The sequence below is a fragment of the Dipodomys ordii genome, unplaced genomic scaffold (genome assembly GCF_000151885.1).
Source record: "Dipodomys ordii isolate 6190 unplaced genomic scaffold, Dord_2.0 Scaffold56, whole genome shotgun sequence".
Lineage (NCBI taxonomy): Eukaryota > Metazoa > Chordata > Mammalia > Rodentia > Heteromyidae > Dipodomys > Dipodomys ordii.
In genome coordinates this window covers 7,015,771-7,042,704 of record NW_012267272.1, presented here as the reverse complement: position 1 = coordinate 7,042,704, position 26,934 = coordinate 7,015,771, and the positions used below count along the sequence as shown (strand labels likewise).

The following is a 26,934-nucleotide window of genomic DNA, read 5'->3' as shown; positions in this document are numbered from 1 at the left end:
GGCCGGGGCCGCGGGGACGGCTCCCGGATCCCCCCTTCCCCGCAGGGGCCCTCGCGCCGATGCTCAAACTTTACAAAGAGTACCGGGCGAGTGCCCGGGGGCCGGCGACACCCGGTCAACCAACTTTGGGACGGTGCGGAGACGGGGATGGGGGGGGGGCGGGGACGGACGGACGGACGGACGGACGGACGGGGTCCTGGGATTCGGTCGCCGCCGCCGCCGCCGCCACCACCACCGCGCCTGGGGTTTGACGTTTGTGAGCTCGGGCCGCCTCCGCCGCCAGGCCGCCGACTCGTGTGTTTTGTAATCAAAGTGTGAGGCTAATAAAGGGCGGCGCCACAGCCTCTTGACTCCGGCGTGGGAGGGATTCGCCGGCATTTAAACAAAGAAACTAGTTGGGGTTGGGCTCCCAAAGTCCTTATTTGGATGTTGTGGCAAAGCCTGCGGTCACCTTTCGGGGAAGCAGGTTTCCTGGGCACCGTTGAGTGTTGTCTCTGGGCGAGAGCACGCTCGGGAGTAATAGCTGGTGTGGTGACTGTGATTGTAGGAAGTGTCCTTTGATTGACAGCAGGACATTTAAATACAGCCTCCGCTCCCCCTCCCCAATTTTACAGAAACACTGCACGACCAGGCCAGATGTCTTCGTCTCCCTCTACTGGTCCGACGAGCGAAAGCCATTTAAATTAAAGGTTCCTTTCAGTGTTGAGTGCTAGGTATAGTTTTACTTAATTTTCAAGTACAGTTAGTTTTCCTTAATCAGTGTTTAGCTTAGCCCATTCTGACAGCAGGAAACGAGGCACACACACACACACACACACTCCCTACCCCCCAACAGCAACACACACACACACACTCCCTACCCCCAACAGCAACAAACACACACACACACACACACACACACACACACACACACACTCCCTACCCCCCAACAGCAACAAACAGCATTTTAAAAGGAGGCCAGTGTCCTCTTTTTATATAAAGGGAATCTTGAACAGGTTGACAGATGATTGAGGAATATTATTTTAACCTTGATACTTGTTTAAATTATCCAGAGTTCTTTTACTAGTCTGAACTGATGTTTTCTTGTGTTTTGACCATATAAAGGTGGAATTTGAAGATACCATATCTTTCCTATTTAGTGTTCTTCCTTCTCTGTTCCTATAACATTCTAAGAAACCAAAATAGATTATTGAGAATTAAGTTTATAAATGTTTATTTTCAGAGAACTAAGTTTTATGCAGTCTGCTCTATTGTGCAATGTGGAGAATTTGATAGGTTAGCAAATTTTAAACTAGATTTTTTTTTTTTTGCTTTAGGTAGCTTAATATTAAAGCCATGAAAAACTTCAAATATTTTCTGGAGAATTTTGTGATACATTTAAGTACAGATTTCTAGATTGGAGAAGTTGAAGAGGAAATAAAGAAGGGTATATGTGAAGGAGTCACAGAAACAAAACAAAACATCAACTGTGTTTTACCACAAATACGTGTAACTTGTTTTTGCCAGTCCCTGGGGCTTGAACTCGGGGCCTGAGCACTGTCCCTGAGTTTTTGCTCAAGGCTAACACTCTACCACTTCTGGCTTTTTCTGTTTAGGTGGTACTGAGGAATAGAACCCAGAGCTTCGTGCATGCTACAAGAGCATTCTACCACTAAGCCACATTCCCAGCCCATGTGTAACTTAGTTGCAGAAGTGATTCTACTGTTTTTGAGCCCAGGGTCTTTTTAACCATCAATTCTTGAGACTTTAATGTGATTCTGTTGTTAAAAGTTGGAAAGTTTAGTGATACTGTTTTACAAAGGTAATATCTTATTTTTGTGTGCTGGCCTTGCTTAGGGCTACTATTCCTTTTCCTGAGCTTGTTTGCTCAAAACTAGTGCTCTTATCTCTTGAGCCACAGCTACATTTCCAGCTCTTTTGATAACTAATTGGAGATAAGTCTCACATACTTTTCTGCCCCAGCTGGCTTGAAACTGTGATTCTCAGATCTCAGTCTCCTGAGTAGTTAGGATTACACCAGTGCCTGGCTTAAAAGTAGTATCTTTTTAGTAAGTTTTGATTTTGAACGAAGCATTGGTAATTTAGAATACACATGATTTCCTTATAATCAGTATTTACTGGCAGTTTTAGGGTTTGAATTCAGAGCCTTGTATTCACAGGGGCTTAGTTGCTCTGTTGGTGTTCTACCTCTTGAGCTAGGCCTCTGGCTCTGCTTTTTGTCAGCTAGTTTGGAGGCAGACTCACGAACTTTTCTGCCTGGGCTGGTTTTGAACCAAGATCTTCTAGCTCTCTGCCTCCTTAGTAGCTAGCAGCTACCGGTGTGAGTCACCAGCACTTTGCATACTAACTAGTATTTTTTTGTACCATAAGTGATTTTAATATTTTATTGTACATAAGTGATTTTTTTGAACATAGCAAATTTTCTAATGTATTAATGATTACATATTTGCCTTTATGAGAATTGACCCCTAAAGGAAAAACATACCTTTAATCCTCACTGTCAGATTTCCTTGCTTTCCAGAAATAAGCCATATGCAGAGGAGGGTAAGAGGTTGGATACAATTAAGTACTTGTACAGAGAGGTCATAATTTCACGTCAGGCTGTGAGTACAATGCTTCTTGAGTAGTGTCATCCCCTTCCATCGTTCTCTCCCATTTCCCCCCTCCCATACCTATCCTGAAGTTACATAGTTCTTTATTTATATAATGTGCATTGAATATAATGACTACATTTGCTCATCTTCCCTTGGTCCATTTGCGTGCCCCTCTCCTCACTCTCCTCCAAAAAACATGTCTGGATAATTTCTTGATAAGTAAAACAGCTCTTAAGATTTGGGAATAACTGAATCATGGCTTAAATTTGGTTTTCTGTGCCTGGAGTTTATGATGTCTGGGAATTTCAAATGTTGTCTTAAGTTCTGACAGGGAAAAAAAGTTCTTCCTTAATTCAGGTAGGCTACAGGATAAATAGAATAGCTTCTTCCAAGTCTAAGGCTGTATCCATGATGTTCAGGAATTCCCATTTTTGGTCCCTCCAACCCTTTTTCCCTCTTGCAAGAAAAAGAAAAAAACAAAACAAAACATTTACTAAGCAAGTGATACCCAAGTGGCTGACGAAGGTTTTCCTGGGAAAGGTTTTCCAGTTTAGGGATGTGAGTCCTAGTGGAAGAGAGATTATAGAGTTCCTTCCTGATAATTCCATACTCTCTATAATCTTCAGGTTGTATGACTTTCCATAGTACTTCCAGATCACTCAAGAAAAACTGTTGTGATCCTCTTAGAATTTAGCTTTCATCAGCCTTTTAAGTCACATATTCGTGTGTGTGTGTCCTGGAACTTGAACTCAGAGCCTGGGAGCTGTTCATAAGCCTTTGTGCCCAAACCTAACACTAAAATAAGTGTGTTTTTCTTGTCCCCTTTGCTTCTCTTCCCTTTCCCTCCCCTCCCCTCGGTCCTGGGTTTAAACTCAGGGCCTGAGTTTTTTTGTTTAAGGCTAGTGATCTACGACTTTAATCACAGCTCCACTTTTGTCTTTTTGGTGGCTAATTGGAGAGAAGGGTCTCAGACTTTACTGCTTTGAACTGTGATCCTTAGATCTCAGCCTCCAGAGTAGCTAGGATTATAGGCATGAGCCACGGACACCTGGCAATCTTTTTTTTTTTTTTTTGGCTGTGGGGCTTGAACTCTGGTACTGGGTGCCCCTCAGCAATTTAGCTGGTGTCCCTCAGCAATTTAGCTCCAGAGGAGCGCTCCACTACATGAGCCACAACACAGTTAATTGGTTAATTGGAGATAAGATTCTCATGGACTTTCCTGCCCGGGCTGGTTTTGAACAGAGATCCTCAGATCTCAGCCTCCTGAGTAGTTAGGATTACAGGTGTGAGCACCGATGCCTGACATCAGGCAAGCTTTTTTATAGTTAAAAAAAACTTTTTAAAAAAAATTGTGTATTTTGGAATTGTCTCTGCATTTTATTACTAAGTATGATGACTTAGTTTGTAATATACTAGGAGCTTTTTTTTTTTTTTTTTTTGTAGGGCTTGAACTCTTACTTTGCTCAAGGCTAGTATGTTACCACTTTGAGTTACAGCCCCACTTCTGGCTTTTTGAGTGGTTAACTGGAGATAAAGAGTCTTACTTTTCTGCCTAGGCTGGCTTTGAATCACGATCCTCAGATCTCAGCTTCCTGAGAGGAGGATTGCTGGTACATGGCAAAGGTGAGCTGTTCTTGTTGCTGAGAATGTTGCATTGAGTAGAACAAAAATTCTTGCTCTCTGTTGACATTGTTTAGCTAGGGAGACACTACTTGGGAGACACAAATACATATGACAAATGAATGATGAGTGCTATACAGAGGAGGCTGAGTGGTAATGTTACTTTTTTTTTTTTGGTGCTAGTCCTGGGGCTTGAACTCAGGACCTGGGTGCTACCCCTCATCTTTTGGCTCAAGGCTAGTTAGTGCTCTTCTTCTGGCTTTTTGATGGTTACTTGGAGATAAAATTCTTATGGACTTTCCTGACTGAGTTGGCTTCAAAGCTTGATTCTCAGATCTTAGCTGCTGCTGCTGCTTTTATTTTTTATTTTTTTGTCAGTCGTGGGGCCTGAACTCTGGGCCTGGGCGCTGTCCCTCAGCTCTTCAGCTCAGGCTAGTGCTCTACCACTTGAGCCACAGGCCACTTCTGGCTTTTTCTGTTTATGTGGTGCTGAGGAATTGAAGCCAGGGCCTCCTGCATACAAGACAAGCACTTTACCACTGAGCCACCTTCCCAGCTCGATCTTTGCTTCTTGAGTAGCTAGGATTACAGGTATGACTCACTGGCATAATGATACTTTTATATGGTGTGATGATGGTAGGCCTTTGTACTGAAGGATATCCACCAAGTGCTGGGGCAAAGGAAATTGAAGTCCAGTGTTAATAGAGTGGGTCATGTGTGTCATTTTCTAGGAAGAAAAAGAATGTCCATTTGGAGGGAAGTGAGGGGAAACATTATACAGTCTTGTAGGCCAAGGTTTTTTTTTTTTCGGTTGGTCGTGGGCTTGAACTCTGGGCCCTATCCTTCAGCTCTTCAGCTCAAGGGAAGCACTCTGCCACTTGAGCCAGAGTGCTACTTTGGTTTTCTGAGTGGTTTATTGGAGATAAGAGTCTCAGGGCCTTTCCTGCCCGGGCTTTGTTTTCTTTTCTTTTTTTTGGTCAGTCGTGGGGCTTGAACTCTGGGCCTGAGCGCTGCCCCTCAGCTCTTCAGCTCAAGGCTAGCGCTCTACCACTTGAGCTACAGCGCCACTTCCAGTTTTCTGGTGGTTTATTGGAGATAAAAGTTTCATGGATTTTCCTACCCGGGCTGGCTGGCTTTGTACCTCTACCCTCAGATCTCAGCCTCCAGAGTAGCTAGGATTACAGGCGTGAGCCACCCGGCCTCCTGCTAAAAGTCGTTTTCTTAGGTTGGCACTGGTGGCTCATGCCTGTAATCCTAGATACTCAGGAAGTTAGATCTGAGAATCAAGGTTTGAAGCCAGCTTCAGGCAGGAAAGTCCAGGAGATCTTATTTTCAATTACAAACACACACACACAGATGGAATACACACACACACACACACGGAAGTGGATGGAATACACACACACACACACACACACACACACACACGGAAGTGGAACAGTGGAGAGCTCTATCCTTGTGCAAAAAAGCTCAGGGACAGTGTCTAGGCCCTGAATTCAAGCCTCAAGATTAGCACACACACATCAGATTTTTGAGTGTGAATATATCAAAATTATAATTTCTCTGGGGACAGAATACTTACAATATTTATCAAAAATCAAAGATTAAAATTATGCAAATATTTTGTTTATAGACATTTGCCCTTAGTGATGAAGTCTTTTAGTGTTAACACAAACCTAGTAAGTGAACATATATCTCCCTATAAGAAAACACATAGCTAGATTATTGAATATCATGCATGTCATTTTGTTTTCTGGGTTGGGGTGGGAACCAGGGTCTCCTTACACAGCCCAGGCTGGCCTCCAACTTGTAATCCTCCTGTCTCAGCATCCTCAATGCTGGCATGAAGTTTTTTGCTTGTTTTTTTTTTTTTTAAATGCCAGTTAGTTTATCCCAGAGAACATAGAATTCTTTTATCGAGATTTGAAAAACAGGGCTGGGAATGTGGCTTAGTGATAGAGTGGTTGCCTAGTATGCATGAAATCCTGGGTTCGATTCCTTAGTACCAAATCAACAGAAAAAGCTGGAAGTGGCCCTATGGCTCAAGTGGTACAGTGCTAGCCTTGAAAAAAAAAATTGAAAAACATAGCAAAACACAACATTAATTTGAGACTGATGACTACTTGTTACCCTTGTATGTCCTATGAAATTTAGTTTTCAGATTTTCTTTTATTTTTGAAGATTCAAAGTGAGGAGCCTGAAAATAAGAGAACAGGTGTAGAGGAGTTTGATTACAACCCGAGCTTTGGTTGATTCCAGCAATTTAAGCTGCAAAATAATTTGCACAGCTTTGAAACAGCTGGAGGATGCTGATCTCACAGCTGCTAGCTACCAAGGAGTTGGTTCTTTTTGGAAGTCACATTTTATTACTGTAGTGATTGTTTACTTGGCTTTCTGTTTATAAAAATATTATACCTTTCCCATTAACTACAGTATGACTTAATAGCAGCTTGGTAATTTTTGTGTATATTTGTGTGAGAGTAGTGTTTTTTGGAGAGCAGTGTTTAGAAATCAAGGTCTATCTGGCAGTAGATGGACCATGACTGCTAGGTCTTCCCAGTAGACATAGTTAGGAAATAAACTAAGCACACACATACATTCACACACAACTGTATTGTAACTGTACCTGTTATCCACATATAGTAAAAACTGTAACTTTTCATGATATCTTTCATTCTAGACATTATCACAGTGTTCATTTTAGCCTTCTCCCTTCCTACCGGTAACTTTTGCTAATATTGAGAAACTTCTCATTCATCTATAACATATTTAATTATTTGTTGAATTCTCTGTAAATCCAGCCCCTTGTGAGAAACAAATTCCTTTCCATATCCTGATTGTTTTTAATTGATGGTTTATCTTTTTTTTTTTTTTTTGTTGGTTGTGGGGCCTGAACTCTGGGCCTGGGCGCTGTCCGTCAGCTCAAGACTACCACTCTACTATTTGAGCCACAGTGCCACTTCTGGCTTTTTCTGCTTATGTGGTGCTGAGGAATCAAACCCAGCGCCTCATGCATTCAAGGCAAACACTCCACCACTGAGCCACCTTCCCAGCCCTTGGTTTATCTTTTAAGTGTGTAAAGCATTACTGTAGTTCCAAGAAGTCAGTTATATGAAAGGTGTGTGTGTGTGTGTGTGTGTGTGTGTGTGTGTATGTGCATATACATATATATATACACACACACATACAAATATATATATATGTGTATATATATATGTGTATATATATATATATATATATATATATAGCAAAGGTGATATACAGAAGGGTTACAGTTACATAAATATAAGTGTTACCCCTTCCTCATTTTTCTTCCACTTCTCCGCCCACTTCCCTCTCCCATCACTCCTCTTTTTTTTGTTTTTGGTTGGTTGTGGGGCTTGAACTCTGGGCTTGGATGCTGTCCCTGCACTTTTCAGCTCAAGGCGAGCGCTCTACCACTTAAGCCACAGTGCCACTTCCAGTTTTCTGGTGGTTAATTAGAGATAGGAGTCTCACAGACTTTCCTGCCCAGGCTGGCTTTGAACTGCGATCCTCAGATCTCAGCCTCCTGAGTAGCTAGGATTACAGGCAATGGCCACCGGTGCCCTGCTTCCCCCATCACTCTTGATTCTTTTTTTTAAATAATTTTTTATTGAGATTAAGTGATTACATAAATTTCACAGTATTATAAAAGGTATATTAAGAAATGTCATTCTGTCCTTCCTGCAACTTTCTTATTGCCCTCTTCCTGCCTGCTTTTCATTGACTGTAAGTAGCGTCTTTATAGTTTATCTTCTGTAATGTATGTACATACACATGGGGGAATTGAATCCAGGTTTCACAAATGCTATGTACATGGATGATTTACCACTAAGCTATACCTATAGACTTCTGCCCTCCTTTTTAGGAACTAAATTCAGGGCCTTCCATGTACTAGCCATATTATTAATTAATTATTGTTGTTATAAAGGTAGTGTATAGAGAGGTTACAGTTACAGTCAGGTAATGAGTATATTTCTTTTTGAACAGTGTCATCCCTTTCTCTGCTTTCTTTCAGTTTCTTACATACTGAAACTCATACCATGTTCATGAAGAGCTTTCCTTAATTTTTCATTACTTCTGTAGTGTACATCTTTGTGTAGATCTAATTGGTCTGTTCAACCACTCATGTGTGGCCATTTAACTTGTTATAGTATTTTTGCAATTAGAAACAGTACTGGAGCAAATAACCTTGTGCATGTATTTATTTTTATACATGTTGCAAACATGTTTTAATTACAAAAGCCTTGTTAGCTAGTACTTCCATAAGGAGAAATTTTTTGCTTCATCTAGTCTTTGATACTTTGTCATACAGTTTATGTAGAGGCCAAATTAAATTGCTTGATCATTTCCCCCTTATTAGTCTTTTAAAATTATCTCATTAGCATTCTCAGTTATATTTGTTAGTGTTCAGTGAAAAAAAATATAGAAAGGGCCCATGTCTCCTTTGATCATAACATGTCATTAAAGTAATTAAAAAACAAAACAAAACAAACTGCCTGGTGTTTCAGAGATTGCTTGAACCTATGAGTTCAAGGCCTGCCTAGGCAACATAGTGTATCCCGGACTCAAAACAGAATACAAGGTCTAGGGTATAATTCAGTGATAGAGTGCTTGTCTAACATACTTGAGGTCCTAGGTTCAATGCCTAGTTCAATGGGAGGAGTAAGTACACCCAAGGAAAAAAAGCCAAGAGCACCTTGTTTGAAGAATTTAAACAAAATAGAGAAAATTGGATACTGAAAAGATGCTGTCCCTTTCTTGTGGTCCCCTTAGTAAAAAAAAAGAATAGGTAAAGTGTTTTTTTTTTTTTTTTTTTTAGTGGTCCTGGGGCTTCAACTCAGGGCCTGAACCTCTTTTTTCTTTTTGGTCGGTTGTAGGGCTTGAACTCTGGGATTGGGTGCTGTCCCTGCGCTCTTTAGCTCAAGGCAAGTACTCTACCGTTTGAGCAACAGCACCACTTCCGGTTTTCTAGTGGTTTATTGGAGATAAGAGTCTCAAGGACTTTCGTGCCTGGGCTGGCTTTGAACTGTGATCCTCAGATCGCAGCCTCCTGAGTAGCTAGGATTACGGGCATGAGCCACCAGCACCCAGCTCACTTTTTTATTTCTGTACCCTTTGTCTTGTATATACTTTTATTGGATTTGGGGAACAGAAGGGGAATCACAGAAATGGTAGGACAAACAGTGAACCAATTTATCAGTGATACTCACTAGATACTATGTTGGAGATGAACTTTGTAATTTATGAGGGGGAAGGGGATCAGGAGGGGAAAAAGTGGGAGAAAATGAGGGAAGGGTAATTTAAATTAAAAAAAAAGTCTCAAACTTTCCTGCCCAGGCTGGCTTCAAACCCCAATCCTCATATCTCTGCCTCCTAAGTAGTCAGGACTATAGGTGTGAGCCACTGGTGCCTTACCTAGGTAAGGTTTTGAGTTTTTGTTTAGGAGGAAAGGTGTCATACTATATCTGCTTCTGTATCTTTCATTTACCGAAATTGAGGGGATCTAGGTGAGCTTTTCATACCAGAATATACATGTATTTCCTTCATTGGAAATGAAGCTGCATAGAATCCAGTCTGTGGATTTACCATAATTTAACTGGACTTATATTGATAGGTTCTTCAGCTAGATTTTCTTTTTTCTCCACTTCGACTTAACAGTGGTGCTGTATATACACACATCCACCTACCTACATATTTATGTATATGTTTAGCTTTATTCATGGTAAACATTGGATGTCCTTAAATTTCTAGCACTCTACATTTGGAAATTATTTTTATTTGTAACGATACTTTGAAATTTATGTTTTAAAGACAGTGTTGATCAAAAGAGGAAAAATAAAGCATTCAGATACTGATTTGTTTATCTTCATATACTGTGAGAATTTATGATTTTTCTTTACTAGAGCTCTAAGTTGGATTTATCTCACAATTCTTTTTTTTTTAAATCATAATTTCTGATCATTCTAATACAACAAAGTTAGCATTGAAGTCTCGCTGAAAATAACTTCTAGTTGGTGAATGGTGTCAGGCCTGGGAGTAACTCAAGAGTTTCTGTTTCTATATTATCACTTATAAAAGAAATAATCACAAGGTGGAGTTTTTTGTTTTTTGTATATTCAGGTATTGGGGCTTGAACCTCAGGGCCTGGTTGCTGTCCCTTAGCTTTTTTGCTCAAAACTAGCTTTCTACCACTTGAGCCACAGTTAAACTTCAGGTTTTTAGTTGGAAATAAGAATCTTACCTTCTTTTCTGCCAGAGATGGTTTTGAACTTTGATCCTCTTATGTCAGTTTCCTGAGTAGGTAGAATTATGTGTGTGAGCTACTGGTGCCCAGCTACAGTGTAGAAATTTTGAGTGATTTCTTGGATTGTTCTTAAGATATATTTTGTATTATTGTGATTAATAAAATTCTTAGCTGGGTGCAAGTGGCTCATGCTTGTAATCGTAGCTACTTAGGAGGCTGAGATCTGAGGATCACAGTTGAAAACCAGCCCTGGCAGAAAAGTCCCCATGAGTAGTTGAACTTAAGACCCCATGTTTGCTAAGCAAGCACTCTTTGCTTGAGCCAAGCCCCTAACCCTTTTTGGATAAGGTTACTTTTTCAGATAAGAGCTCATATTTTTGCCAATAGAGCCAAACCTTGGACCTTGACCTCCCTACCTATGATTTTCATGTAGATAGTATTGATACTATACTCACTGTACCTAGTTTAATTTTTGAGATGGTGGTCTTTTTGCCTTATCTGGCCTCGTCCATGATCCTCTGGATCTTCACATCCTGAGTAATTAGGGTTACAGGCAGGAGCCACCTGTATCCAGCTTAGAAAGTTTCTGAGGGCTGGGAAGGTGGCTTACTGGTAGAGTGCTTGCCTAGCATGCATGAAGGCCTGGGTTCAGTTCCTCAATACCACATAAACAGAAAAAGCCAAAAGAGGCAAAAATATAACAAGAAAAATTTTTTATTTTTATTTGTATTTTTGTCGGTTGTGGGGCTTGAACTCTGGGCCTGGGTGCTGTCCCTCAGGTCTTCAGCTCAAGACTAGCTCTCTACCACTTGAACCACAGTGCCACTTCTGGCTTTCAGGTGGTTTATTGGAGATCAGAGTCTCACAAACTTTCCTACCCGGGCTGGTTTTGAACCGTCATCCTCAGATCTCAGCCTCATTAGTAGCTAGGATTAGAGGTGTGAGCCACTGGTACCCAGCAAGAAAAAAAGTTTTTGGCTTGCTGTTACCTTAGCTCTCTGTATAGTAAGTCTCCTCACCAGGCACCAGTAGCTCAAGGACAGTAGCTCAAGGACAGTGCCTAGTCCCTGAGTTCAAACCCCAGGATCACCACACAGAGACAATACTCTGTAGGTAACATTTGGCCCTAGAAAATGTTACTTGCCTTCCTGTACTCACAATGGAAAATAAAACTTGAACTGGATTGAAATGTTTCTGATGGGCATTGGTTCATCTTTTAAAATTTGATTTATATTTACAATCTATCCATTTTTATTAGAAAATGTATTTAGAAAATGAAGTTAATATAGGGGCACTTAAAGAACTATATGCAAAAATGAAGTAAAAATTGTATTTGTAATCTAATCTAATGAATAGGAATCTTTCTTACAGTAGTACAAATATACTTGCAATTAAACATTGAATAGTAAAAACATACTTTCTTCATTGAAAAAAGTTTGAACTATTTAGCATAAGATCTTGAAAGAAAAGTTAATCTGTTCTTTATTCCTCTCACATTTATTTTCTACCCTTTATATTTGCAAAATACATATTCAAACAGGCTCTAGGATAGTAGCCCAAATTAACACCTCTCAGTCTGCTTGGTATTCCTGCTTTCTGCCAGTTGGTAAATATTTTGTGTAGATTCACTTTGGAATCATTTTTGGGAGGTTTGTTGGAAATAGAACATTCTAAATTATTTATTGAATGTTAGCCACAGGAGCAGCCAAAGTCTAATTGAAGTAATGGCATTTTCATAGGAAGTGTGAATAATATAGTGCTAGAGTTTTAGAGCAGTAGTTCCCCAGTATCATTCTCTGCTGAGCTGGCTACAAAAGAGTCACCTGGGGAACTTGCTAGGAATAGATTATTGGACTACCATTAACTTTTCCTTGTAGATTTTAAGGTAGAATTTGGGAATGTGGTTTTTCTTCTTCTTTTTTTCTTTTTGTAGGTCGTGGAGCCTGGGCACTGTCCCTCAGCTCTTCAGCTCAAGGCTAGCACTCTACCACTTGAGCCATAGCATCACTTCTGGCCTTTTCTGTTTATGTGGTGCTGAGGAATCCAATCCCAGGCAAGCTACTCTACCACTGAGCCACCTTCCCAGCCATTTTTTTTTTAACAAAAAGAAAAATAGACTGGGAAGGTGGCTCAAGGACAGTGCCCAGGCCCAGAGTTCATGACCCATAACCCCCCCCGCCCAAAATCAGACACAGAACAAAATTTTAAAGGCTTAAAGAAGCTATACAGTGGAATGCAATCTCCCTTTCCTCCTTCCTCCATTGTACTGTTAACCAAATTCTTGCAGTTTTCCAGACACATCTCATTTATAAATGGATGCGTACGCATGTGCCTGTGTGCATTTGTATCTGCTTGTTGAGCACACTATACAAACTGGTCTGCACCTGGCTTTTGTTGCTTTACATTGTGTCTTAGAGATCTTCCTATAGCTCTTCTTTCTTTTCTGTTTCATTCTATTGAAAGACTGCCTAGTAATAGCTTGGAAAAGCTGTACAGAGCATTCTAATGCCAAGATTGGGAACTATAGTTGGACTGAGTGTTTCAGGGGCTTAGGAAAAAAATTTCCTGGAATTTTAATTACTTAATCTTGGATTTCACAAGAATCTGGACTCAGTAAACATTTCGTGTACTTCTAGGTTCAAATGAACTTTTATGTTTTTTCCTTGCTAGTTATTAGGTAGACTTCCCTCAACCAAAAATAGTCTTCCCTCAGCTGAGCTGGGTGTGGGGTTCCTGCCTGTAATCCTAGCTACTCAGAAAGTAGGTTGAGATCGAGGAGGATCACCGAGACCTCAAATTCAACCAATAAAAAACTGCATGTGGTATACACCTGTAATTCCAGTTCTGTGGGAACTATAAATAGGAAGATTGCAATACAGGCCAGCCTAGGCAAAATGTGTTATTTGAAAAATAAGACAAGCAAAAAGTTGAGGTTGTGGCTCAAGTAGTAGAGTTCCTGCCTACTAGTTGAGTGGCCCTGAATTCAAAACCTCATTACCACCCCCAAAAATTATAGGAGATAGCATGGAGACAGCATGTGATGTGGAATTAGCTGGAAGCCAAGTTTTTCCACCTTTTGGGCTTACTACTGATTTTCCTTCCCTTGTATTACAAGAGGTAAGTATGGACGCAGAAGAAGCTAGAAGGCAGAGAGCAAATTCTAAGAAGACAACTTGCTTCATAAAATATTTTTGTTTTGTTTCTCACTCTGATACCTATATGTAAGAGATAACATATAAATGATCCTGTAGTTGCTGTGTTGTATATTTACTGGTGCTTAAATCTAGGGCCTTGCACATATGAAGCATACTACTACTGAGCTGTATCTCTACCCCTAGCTTTATTTTTCAAAGATAATATTTCATATATAAAAGTTTGAAAAAAAATTTTTTTGGGTCCAGTCGTGGGGCCTGAACTCTGGGCCTGAGCACTGTCCCTCAGCTCTTCAGCTCAAGGCTAGTGCTCTACCACTTGAGCCACAGTCCACTTTCGGCTTTTTTTCTTTTTGCTTTTGTGGTGCTGAGGAATCGAACCCAGGGCCTCAGGCATGCAAGGCAAGTGCTCTACCACTGAGCTACCTTCCCAGCCCCAAAAGTTTGAAATTTTTACATTACCTGACTCATAATAATAAAGTGATATCTCTCAGGCTTAAATTCTGCATGAACCAGATGTGGAATACTCCTGAAATTCTATCAGTTAGGAGTCTGAGGCAGGAAGATTGTTAGTTTGAGGCCAGCCTGAAGACCTGGTTCAAAGCAAACAAATAAAAAGCTGCCTGAACCTGTTTACAATTGAAAATGTCTATGAGTGTTTTAGTACTCTGATTAGGAATGACAATTTATTAAGCCAATCACTATTTAGCAGAATAAGATATATTTATTAGTTTTCTTAATCCTTTGAGAGATACTGTTGTAATTTCCATCTCTACACTAAAACGAGGAAATTGAAAAACAAGTGAAAAATTAAGTTACCCAGTTATACATCTGCTAGGTTAGGTTAGCCAGGGTTCTGAAACAGGTGGACAGATTCTCTTGAGAGCTTGTATTTTTCCCAACTCAGCTGTCAAAAATTAATTTAAAATTGAAAACAATTTTTTCTTGCAACATAGTCAGTTGAGTTACCTAATGTGTAGTCTGAGACATTGAATCATAAAATATTAAGCCTAGTTTTTAGTTAGACTCAAAACTTATAACTCAAACATTGTAGCTCATAAATTGTTGACCAGAACTAAGTGGCACCTAGTAGAACCACATTATTACTTAGCATATTTACTATGCCATTGCTTACTCAATGGCAAGCCCTGTGCTTTACATATTTACATATTGTCTTGATCGTAGAAAAGAAACTTGCTGCAAGAAACCAAACTAAGTCTTAATTCCAACATCTGTGATTATTTGGTGGCATGGCTCTAGACCAACTAGGTCTCACCTGGGCTGCACCTATTCCAAGACTTCACCTGATTCCAGAGTTAAGACTTCAGAGTTGTTAAATGTGATGAGCAAGCCATAAATTGATTTACCTTAAAGGCATTCTTTTCTTTATTGTTGATGTTAGTATGAGGCTTAAGGGTATACAATGAGTTATTACTCTGATTTTGTTAAGTGCGAAAGTGAAATTGAATGGTGCCTTGGTGAGTTTATTTATTTATTTACCTTTGGCACCTACCCCCTTTTTTTTTTTCCTTTTGCCAATCCTGGGGCCCAAACTCACTGTCAGGGCACTGTCCCTGAGCTTTTTCATTCAAGGTAGCATTCTACCACTTGAGCCACAGCTCTACTTTTTTTTTTTTTTTTGTAGTTAGCGATAAATGTTTTACTGACTTTACTGCCTAGGTTGACTTGGAGTCACAATACTCAGATCTCAGCCTCTTGAGTAGCTAGGATTTATAGATGTGAGCTAGCTATTGGTGCCCAGCTGGCACACTTTTTTAAATTTAAATTTTGTTGTAAAGGTGATATACAGAGGGGTTACAGTTACATAAGCTGGGTAATAAGTACATTTCTTTTTAAACAATGTTACCACCTCCCTTGTTTTCTCACCCCCCTCCCTCTGAGTTGTAAAGTTAATTTCCAACATAGGTGTTTAATCAGTGTCGCTGTCCCACTATTTCCCTTCCTTTCCCCAAATCAGATCAACTTATATTCAGGACAAAGGGTACAGAAATAAAAAAGAACAGTAACAACAGGGAATAAGCCAAAGGGGAGTGAGGAGAAAGAAAGAAAAAAAGAAATAGCTGCAAACAGTACAATCAAAAAAAAAATCTCATAAAAAAACCAAAACAAAGCCTCATTTCTATTTCTTGGAGTTCATTTTGATAAACATCATTTTATATGGCCATATGCACATAGCTATTGAGTCATTGTGATCCTCTCCTAAGAATATCCTTTGTTTTCACTGTGCAGTGCTTAGAGTGCTGTTTAATTAATCATGTCCAAGTGTGATTATTTGTCTTTTGCTATCCTTTGGCTTAACTTGTAGATTTATATAGATATTCTAGTTATTAAAAATGAGGGTAGGGCTGGGAAGGTGGCTCAGTGGTAGAGCGCTTGCCTTGCATGCTCAAGGCCCTGGGTTCGATTCCTCAGCACCACATAAGCAAACAGAAAAAAGCCGGAAGTGGCGCTGTGGCTCAAGTGGTAGAGTGCTAGCCTTGAGCTGAAGAGCTGAGGGACAGCGCCCAGGCCCAGAGTTCAGGCCCCACGACCGGACCCCCCCCAAAAAATAAATAAAAATGAGGGCAACCATGTAGCCTATGTTTCTTTGGGTCTGGCTAACTTCACTTGATATAATTGTTTTTCCATGTCTTTCCATTGCCTTTATATACCACAATTTTTTGATCCATTATCCACTGAGGGGCATCTGGGTTGATTCCTTATCTTTACTATGGTAAATAATGCTGCAGTGAACATGGTTGTGCTGGCATTAGTGTGGGCTGGTTTATAATAAGGTCATTTGGGTAAATGCTTAGGAGTGGGTTTGCTTGGTGATAGGGAAGCTCTATGTTTAGTCTTCTGCGGAACCTCCATACTAGTAACCAGAGTTGGTTGAACTCAGGTTTACATTCCCACCACCAGTGTAGTAGCGTTCTCTTTTGGCCACATCCCCACCAACATCTGTTATTAATAGTTTTCTTAATAATGGACATTCTAACTGGGGTGAGGTAGAATCTCAATGTTGTTTTGATTTACTTTCTTTTATGACCAGAGATGTTGAACATTTCTTCATGTGTCTATTCGCCATCCTTTTTTCTTCTTCGGGGAAGTCTCTCTTTAAGTCTTTAGTCCACCATTCATTTGCTTTGGGGGGTTTAATTTTTTGAGCTTTAAGTATATTTTAGATATGAGAACCTTATCTGCTGTATAGCTGGTAAAGATCTCCCAATCTGTGTGCTTTCTCTTTGCCCTACTAGCTTTATCCTTTACCATTCAGAAACTCTTCAGTTGAATGCAGTCCCATTTATCCAACCTTTCTTTGATTGTGTTTCTGGATCTTAGGAAATTTTGACCTGTGGCACACTTTTGTGTGTGTGTGTATGTGTGTATGTGTGTGTGTGTGTTGGTACTAGGGCTTCACCTCAGAGCCTGGGTACTGTCTCTGAGCACTTTTGCTCAAGGCTAGCACTCTACCACTTGAATCATAGCTCTACTTCCAGCTTTTTGTGGAGGTAAGAATTTCAAGAACTTTCCTGCCCCAGGTTGGTTTCAAACCGTGATCCTTAGATCTTACCCTTCTGAATAGCTAGTATTACAGGCAAGCACCAGCGCCAAGCATTGCACCCTTTTAATGGGCCTCATCAAAACATTTTCAGATGTATACTGTTCTTAGGTCATATGAAAAGTAAACTTTTTGTGCACATGTGAAAACTTAAACTGAACCAGAGTTTTCTTTTCTTTCCTTTTTTTTTTTTTGGACACAGGGTCCTTCTATGTAGGTCAGACTCACTGGAACTCACTGTGTAGCCTAGGTAGACTGCAAATCCAATGATCCTTGTACTTCAGCCTCCTGAGTGCTGGGATTACTGGCATGTGTTACCAAGTGTACCCTAAACCAGAAATTAAAATGAATCAATTTAATTATGATAGCCTTCCATCATACAGTGATGGAGAACCTTTGGTCCATGAACTATATTAAATTTGGTTCATGATGGGACAGACATTTATGCTTCTCATAAGCTATAATAAGCTTAGTGATTGCCTGTAGCCATCTGCCTATATTAATTTTGTATGGCCCTCAAATGATTTTATTAATACTGAAATGGCCCTTACTCCTGAAAGAAAAGTGAGAAAGTTACTAATTTACATGTTGAAGGATCTTTCCTATTTTACCAACGGTTACCTTTAGTACCTGTACTGAGTTCTTAGGGTTTCAGTCTGAACAGACTTTTGGTTTTTGAGTAAGTTTGTAGCAAGTTAATAATGAACAGGAATTTTTCTGAGATCATCATGTACTGAGAGAAGTCAGCACAATTTAGGAAAAATTGAGCTATTAAAAATAGCTCAGTATTATACCAAATGAGTGGTGTACAAGTGAGTGATATTTCACCAAAGAGGAAAAAATTTGCCTTGGGCTTTGAAGACAAGGTAGGGAAAGATTGCTGAAGAATGGGGAGAGTTTGTAGCAGTGGAATATTAAGTGAGTTCCACTGATCTTAAAGAATTTGACTACCCACTCTTTTAGCACCAAGAGTAGAGAATATAAAAGGACACATTATCTTAGAGGAAAAAAGAGTGCTTGGCAGACCCAGACCCTAGGGAATTCTGGTTACTCATCAATTCTATTATCATCAGGTGTCCCCCAAAAAGCCAACTAAGCAACAATTTCAGAAGATTAAGACAATAGAAAGTGTCAAAATTACCACTGTCCACCTCACCAAATGGTAGTGAGGCTGTTCTTAGCTGCAAGCTATTCAGCAAAGGTCAGATTATCACCCCATCCATAGCTCACCCCAGCCCTCATCCCTATGATGGTCTAATAAACGTTGAATGTTTACTGTTGGGAAAAAGGGTTAAAGTTTGTTTACAAAGGGTAGTTTTTTTTTAATGAAATGAGGAAAAGACTGAAGATTAGACCAGGTTTGGAAGTGATTCTTTCAAAATTTAGTTTGAGACCTGAGCCTTTTGTATATCCTACTGCTTTTGCTCTTACCATGTCTATTAAAGCTATAGGGATTTTAGAATTTTTTAAATTAGGGGTTAGAAAGGGTAGAGAGTATGTATGAGCTTGATAAAAAAATAGGATGGAATTATCTGCCCCTCACAGAGAAATGGAAGTGGATATTGGTTTTGAAAATAAAATAAAAATTTTATATGTTTGGGTACCTAAAACCTTTTTGTATGGTTATTTTAATTTCTGTGCCAGTACTAGGGCTTGAACTCAGAGTCTTGAGTTCTTGTTTGGCTTCTTTGCTCAAAGCTGGTGCTTTCTCAATTGAGTCACACTTCCAGCTTTTTGCTAGTTAATTGAAGATTAAGAGTCTCACAGATTTTTCTGCCTAGGCTGGCTTTGATCCTCACATCTCAGTCTCTTGAGTAGCTATGATAATAAGCATCAGCCACCAATTCCAGAAATATGATTATTTTAAGATTTGTTTATCCAATTTACTGACCTATTTATACAGTTTATCAAATTTTACTGATTTACCAGACGTTCTAAGTGAAATTTCAAAATAAGTGTAGATATAAGTGTTCTTGGGAATTGGAAATGAACCAAATCTGAAGATATCACTGACATTCGAGTAAAATAGATTATATAGTGTGGGGGGGTAATAAATGAGTGAAGAGTAGAAGATGGGGAGAGGAACTCATGCCTCTTTTAGCCAAGTTTTACAAGGTGTCTTTGGCTAGTTGCAATGTTCATCTCATGTTTCCTAGATATTCAGAGATGAGTTTATGGTTTAGCTCAGTTCAGATTTAGCTCCTTTGCCCACTTACTGATTGGTTTATTAGTTTTTTTGGGAGGGGGTGTTAATTTTTGAGCTCCTTGTATATTTTGGAACTTTTTTTTTTTTTTTTTTGGTTCCTGTCGTGGGTCCTGAACTCTGGGCCTGGGCGCTGTCCCTCAGCTCTTCAGCTCAAGGCTAGCACTCTACCACTTGAGCCACAGCACCACTTCCGGTCTTGTATATTTTGGATATTAAGCCTTTGTCAGATGTATTGCTAGTAAAGATTTTCTCCTAGTCTGTTGGCTCTCTTTCCAGTTTAGTAATTATGTCCTTTGTTGCTTAAGAACTTTATTACTATTATCTATCTATCTATCTATATCTAATATATCTATCTATATCTATCTTATCTATCTATCTATCTATCTATCTATCTATCTATCTATCTATCTATCTATCTATCTATCTATCTTGCCTAGGGCTTGAACTCGAGGCTTGGGAACTGTCCTTGAGCTTCTTTTGCTCAAGGATATCACTCTGCCCATTTAACCACAGCTCTACTTTTTGGTAGTTAATTGGAGATAAGAATCTCATGTAGGGCCGGGCGGTGGTGGCTCACGCCTGTAATCCTAGCTACTCAGGAGGCTGAGATTTGAGGATCGCAGTTCAAAGCCAGCCCGGGCAGGAGAGACCGTGAGACTCCTATCTCCAATAAACCACTAGAAAACCGGAAGTGGCGCTGTAGCTCAAGTGGTAGAGCACTCGCCTTGAGCTGAAGAGCTGAGGGACAGTGCCCAGGCCCAGAGTTCAAGCCCCACCGCCGAAAACCTGGGTTTGATTCCTCAGCACCACATAAGCAAAAAGAAAAAAGCCGGAAGTGGCGCTGTGGCTCAAGTGGTAGAGTGCTAGCCTTGAGCTGAAGAATTGAGGGACAGTGCCCAGGCCCAGAGTTCAAGCCCCACGACTGGATGAAAAAGAAAAAAAAAAATCTCATGTACTTTCCCGCTGGGTTGGCTTAGAACTGCAGTCCTCAGATCTCAGCCTCCTGAGTAAGTAGAATTACAGGAATAAGCCTCTAGTGCCCAGAAGCATTCTCCTCTTCGAGCATAATTTGTTTCATCTAGATCAGTTGCTCAAGATCTACTAAGTAAATTCTAGTAATTACATGGAGACCTCAAAGATCATTTTGTGGGCTGGGAAGATGGCTCAGTGGTATAGCGTTTGCCTTGCATGCATGAGGCCCTGCGTTCGATTCCTCAGCACCATATAAGCAAAAAGAAAAAAGCTGGAAGTGGAGCTGTGGCTCTAATGGTAGAGTGCTAGCCTTGAGCTGAAAAGCTGAGGGACAGCGCCCAGGCCCAGAGTTCAGGCCTCACGACCGGTCCCAAAAAAAAAAAAAAAAAGATCATTTTGTTACACCCCTTTAATGCAGCCTAAATGTCACAAGTCATCATTGTATTAATTCCCATCAAATACCCTCAACTGTTTAATTTTTATCCTAAAGAACTCGCAGCTACCAGTTTCATTTTGGGATCATACTAGACTGAGTGTGGTTTGAAAAAAAATAATCATGAAGAAATGTTTTTGAATTTGTTTATAACAAACTTCTTGTGGATTCTTAATAGTGCCTAGCAAGATTTTATACATTTCTTGGTTTTTCATTTTCTAGTGCATCTGTTTTATACTTTATTTCATTATTTCTCTCCATACCCATTTGATTAACTCATACCAAAATAAGCTGAGAAAACAGACTAAAGTGTAAAGTCCAGTTTATCTTTTTTCTCCTTTAGTTTCATGTAATTTTGGTGTCAGATCTCAGAAACTTGTATCCTGAGCCAACACCATATACATTTTTTTTTTTTGGTGCTGGTCCTGGGGCTTGAACTCAGGGCCTGGATGTTATACCTGAGGTTTGTTTTGTTTTGTTTTGTCTTTTAGGCTAGCATTCTACCGCTTGAGCCACAGCTCCATTCTGGCTTTTCTGATGCTTAATTGGAGATAAGAGTCTCACATAGACTTTTCTGCCTGGGTTGGCTTTGAACCATGATGTGTAGATCTCAGCTTCCTGAGGAGCTGTGATCATACCCATGAGCCACCAATGCCCAGCTTAAGAAGGTTTACTTTTTATCTTTCTTAAATTTAAATTTTATTTTATTTATTTATTTTTGGGTCCGGTTGTGGGGCCTGAACTCTGGGCCTGAGCGCTATCCCTCAGCTCTTCAGCTCAAGGCTAGCTCTCTACCACTTGAGCCACAGCACCACTTCCGGCTTTTTTCTTTTTGCTTATGTGGTGCCGAGGAATCGAACCCAGGGCCTCATGTATGCAAGGCAAGCACTCTACCACTGAGCCACCTTCCCAGCCCCTAAATTTTATTTTTTTATCGTTATGAAGGTGATGTACAGAAGTGCTACAGTTACATAAGTCAGATAATGAGTACATTCCTTTTTGGACAATGTCACCTCTTTCCTCTGTTTTCCCCAGTGTTTCCCTCCCATCCCCATCTACAAGTTGTATAGTTCATTTTAAATATAGTGTCTAGTATAAAGTACCATTGCTGTATCTGTTTACCCTTTGTCCCTCTATTTCTGTGCCTTTCTCTTCCCCTCCTAAAGATAAATGAACAAGACAAAAAGAAAACAAAAGCAGCAAAAAAGAAAAATGTTGTTTCCATTTCCTGGAGTTCATTTTGATAAATATTTTATATGATAAGAGCTCCTTATAGTTTCATGAACAGAAGTTATTTTAGTATGGCTGAAGATAACACTTACAAGTGAATGTATAGTCTAATTTTTGGTACCAAGGTTATACTGCCATAAAATGAGATACAGAATATATCATGCTTCCTCTCTTTAAACAAATTTATTATAATTGTTTTTAGAGTATTTGATAGAGTTGTTTATGAGGTCTTAGGTCCTCTGGGCCTAGAGTTTTCTGTGTGTGGCAGTTGCAAAAATTTTGTAAAGACTAGAGGGTAGTGCACAAGCTCTGAGTTCAAGCCCTGGTGCCTCCCCTGTCTCTAAAGAAATTAATACTTACAAGAATTCTATTTTTTCCCCAGGATTCAGATTGTATGTGTCTACACACAAGCATACATACACATATATATTTAAGTCTTTTAGCATAAGTATGTTAATAATAGCCCCTTTTGCACTTAATGTATAAAACAAATTATTTTGTTTTGTCCTTTAAAAAATATTCCTGATAGGGTTTTCTTTCTTTTATCTTGATCTTGTTAAGGTTTGCTAATTTTATAAATCTTTTCAAATAATTGATATTTGGTTAAAGAATCAGTTTTTGGTGTGATACCATTATATACTTAGTTTTTTGCTTTCTGTTTCTGTTTTTGTTTTGTACTGGTCCTGGGGCTTGAACTCAGGGACTAAGGGAATGTTCAACAACTTTACTAAGCTACATTCTACTGAGCCACAGCTCCACTTCTGGCTTTTATTTATTTTTTGGTAGTTTATTAGAGGTAAGACTCTCCCAGACTTTCCTTCCTGGGCTTGCCATGATCCTCAGATCTTAGCCTCTTGGAGTAGCTAGAACTTGTTTTTTTGTTTTTGTTCTTTGGACCTGGGCGCTATCCTTCAGCTCTTCAGCTCTAGGCGAGCACTCTACCTCTTGAGCCACAGCACCACTTCTGGTTTTCTGAGTGGTTTATGAAGGTAAGTGTTTCATGAACTTTCCTGCCCGGGCTGGCTTTGAACCATCATTCTCAGATCTCAGCCTCCTGAGTAGCTAGGATTACAGGCATGAGCTGCTGACATCTGGCTTCTGTTTCTGTTTTAAAGTTTTATTTTGCCTACTTTTGTAATTTCTTGTGGTATAGACTTAACTTATTTAGCTCAGCCTTTTCTTTTTCAGCACATTTATCTAAGGAGATACATTTACATTTTTGAAAGTTTGGCATCCTGTCTCACAGATTTTGTTATGTAATAATTCATTGTTGCTCAGCTCAAAATAATATTTATACCTTCATTATTTATCTTTAAACTCATTGACATCAAACCTATAAAATAGGGCATTTACATGGTGGTTGAGGGTTTTACAGCTTATACTTACATTATTTCTATTGTCTCTACTGCTGTTGTGAATTACTTCACATATATTTGGGAATTGTCTTGCTTATAATTATGTAATATGTGTATCTGGGCTGGGAATGTGGCGTAGTGGTTGAGTGCTTGCCTAGCATTCATGTAGCCCTGGGTTTGATTCCTTAGCACCACATAAACAGAAAAGGCCAGAATTGGTACTGTGGCTCAAATGGTAGAGTGTGCTAGCCTTGAGCAGAAGCAGCTCAGGGACAGTGCCCAAGCCTTGAGTTCAAGTCCAGGATTAGGGGAAAAAAATAATGTGTATGGAGAAGAAAATAAAATTTATCATTGTTTACGTTTTTGTACTGTACAAAATTTGCTGGTGAGGTTGTTGAACATTTCTTACATCAGTTCCAGATACTGTATTACCATTGAGAAAGGACTTTTGATTGAATTACTTTATTGCCTTTATTTTTCTTAGCTGTGTTGGAGTAGAAGAACATCATGCTGTTGACATTGACCTGTATCACTGTCCCAACTGTGCAGTTCTACATGGCTCCTCCCTGAGTAAGTCCTAGGTGTATGGTACGCTATACCTGTGGAGATTTCACTGAGGAAACTTATTATGCAGGTTTTGTCTGAATGGTTAAATAATTTATTCAGTAAATGAAATTTATTTGCCAGTGCATAGCTTTCAAACTTAATTACATATTTTCAAAGATTGAAATTTGGGAAGCATACATAGTAAAGTAAAAATTTCTGGTTCTGGAAACTTACTGGCTGTTTTTTATCTTTTCTCAGAAATTCTCACAATAGTGTTTTGGGATAGTACCCAGAATAAGATTTGACTCTAATGAACACATGCATTATATGTTTAGGACGAAATTAGGGTGTTCTTAGGCTAAAATATTACTTATATTTTCTGAATTTGGTTGTTAATAGTGAGTCTTTCTTAGCCCATTTCTCTGCTTGAAACTCCATTGCTGCTGTTCACAGAGATACAGAGAGGCAGTATAATAAGGCCAGAGTAGGTCTGTGATCACATTCCTCCTGAAAAGGGCAAAGCAAAGGCAGGGAAGCCTCCTGCATATTTTGATGTATACCAGCATCACAAAGAAATAAGTACTTTTAGTGTTTTTCAAATGCTCTGAGAAAGAAATTAGAATAGTAATTATTGTACAAAATTGAAAGAAAATATTTAAAAGGCTTTGGATTCTGAATGCATCAATATTTAGTCTTAGAGAATTTAAGTATAATCCCAAAATGAAATAATTTGAATTAAATTTGTACTTAAACTTGTACAAAACATTAAATTAAGAGGCAGAAGAATGAGCCAGGCACTAGTAGCTCATGCCTGTAATCCTAGCTACTCAAGAAGCTGAGATCTGAGGATCACGGTTCAAAGCCAGCCTGGGCAGGAAAGCCTGTGAGACTCTTATCTCCAATAAACCACTCAGAAAACTGGAAGTGGTGCTGTGGCTCAAGTGGTAGGGCACTCCCCTTGAGCTGAAGAGCGCAGGGAAGCACCCAGGCCCAGAGTTCAAGTCCCACGACTGACCGAAAAAAAAAGGCAGAAATATGTGCTTATGGTGCCATTCTATTTTCCTTATAAACCTTACTTTTAAAAATTTATCTCACTTGCTTAGTTATGCAACACAAACAGAACTTTTTCTCTTATTTTCCTATGATCATTACTAAAATATTCCTTCATTGATCTCTTTCCCTTATGAAATTTAGTTAGCTATGGCTTATTTTGTGGGACTTTTTTGGTGGTTGTTGTTGGTCTTGGGGCTTGAACTCTGGGCCTGGGCGCTGTCCCTTAGCTCTTGAGGTCAGGGCTAGCACTATACTACTTGAGCCACAGCACTACTTGCAGTTTTCTCGTGGTTAATTGGAGATTTTGTATTTTTTAAAGCATGTTGATCAAATCATGTAATCATACCTTCTGTTAATCTCCTACATGTCAGCACATTTAAAGACGATAGTAATTGGCAGTTTATTATATGATGGGTCTATTGATGACTAAGTATTTACCTATATTTTTCTTTTGAAACTTATGGCAACTTAGTATATGAGAAAAATTATCTTAAGTATGTAGCTGTTTTGCAAAGCTATGTTTAAACGCAAAGCTACTGAATCCTGGAGTCATTTCATTAACAATGTAAATAGATATTCTAGCTCAAGGCCTTGTATATAAGCACCATTGTTTAAAAAAAAACCCAAAGCAACAAAAAATGCTCACATCTGTAATCCTAGCTACTTAGGAGGCTGAAATCTGAGAATCACAGTTCAAAACCAGCCCAGGCAGGAAAGTCTGTGAGACTCTTATCTCTAGGCAAGCACCAAAAAAGCAAGAAGTGGAGCTGTAGCTCAAGAACACCATGTGTTTTTGCAGAAGTGAAAAGATTTACAACGAAGTACCATAGTTTTTATCGAATGAGCAGATTTATTTATTTATTTATTTATTTATTTATTTATTTATTTGTGTATGTCTCTCTCTCTCTCTCTCTCTCTCTCTCTCTCTCACTCTTCTGGGAGCTCAAACTCAGGGCCTGGGCATTGTGCTGAAGGCTAGTGCTCTTTGAGCACAGCTCCTCTTCTGGCTTTTTTGGAATAGAGTATCATCGAGTTTCTTGTTCAGGTTGGCTTCAAACCAAGATCTTTAGATCTTAGAGGCCTCTTGAATAGTTAGGAGTTGTTATTTTTGTTAACATAAGACCCCAAGCTAGTAGACTGGTAAGCTGCCTGTACATATTGGTAAGAATTTGAATTAACCTCCACTTTTGTGGAGACAGTTTGCATTATGGACTATCTTAAAAATGGTGAATTATCTTCTGGCTTTCCTAGAAATTTATCCTGAATGAATCAAGAGAATAGATTAATATATACCAGTATTAATCACAATATTGAAGAAAACTGAGAATGGCCTAAGTGCTTCAGAATAAAAATCTAATTATAGTACATTTACATTTTAAAGTTCTAGGTTGCCTTCAAGTTGCTTTTGAATATTTAATAAAGAAAAAAGCTTATGATACAAGAAAAATATGCAGAATAAATAGGTGATTTCATTTAAAAATAAAAGTTATATATCTGTATATAGTGGGGAAAAAAATCTACCCTTGAGTTTTAGGAATTGTTTTCAATGAGAAAAAAATATGCAATTCCTTCCTTGCTTCCTTCCTTCCTTGCTTGCTTTTTTTGTCAGTTGTGGGTCTTGAACTCTGGGCCTGGGTGCTGTCCCTGAGGTCTTCAGCTCAAGGCTAGTGCTCTGCCCCTTGAGTCACAGTACCACTTCTGGTTTTCTGGTAGTTCAATGGAGATAAGAGTCTCATGGACATTTTTGTCCGGGCTGGCTTTGAACTGTGATCCTCAGATCTCAGCCTCCTGAGTAGCTAGGATTACAGGTGTGAGAAACCAGCACCTGGCTTACAATTTCTTAATGGAGTTTCTCAAGGAGATTCCTTTGTGAGTCTGAATTTTTCTTAACAAGATTTTTTACAGTGAGATTTACTCTTCCACATTAGAGATACAATTTTACA

The 26,934-nt window shown here is 39.3% G+C and overlaps 1 protein-coding gene across 1 annotated transcript in view; it reads left to right on the top strand.

Moving 5' to 3' along the window:
- The first annotated feature begins 59 nt into the window (after positions 1-59).
- The window catches only part of Kdm7a (lysine (K)-specific demethylase 7A), a 77,447-nt gene continuing 50,572 nt past the window's right edge, over positions 60-26,934 (top strand). Inside the window, 2 exon segments of the mRNA XM_013021559.1 lie at positions 60-133; positions 23,877-23,962. Coding sequence (XP_012877013.1) covers positions 60-133; positions 23,877-23,962 — 160 coding nt within the window.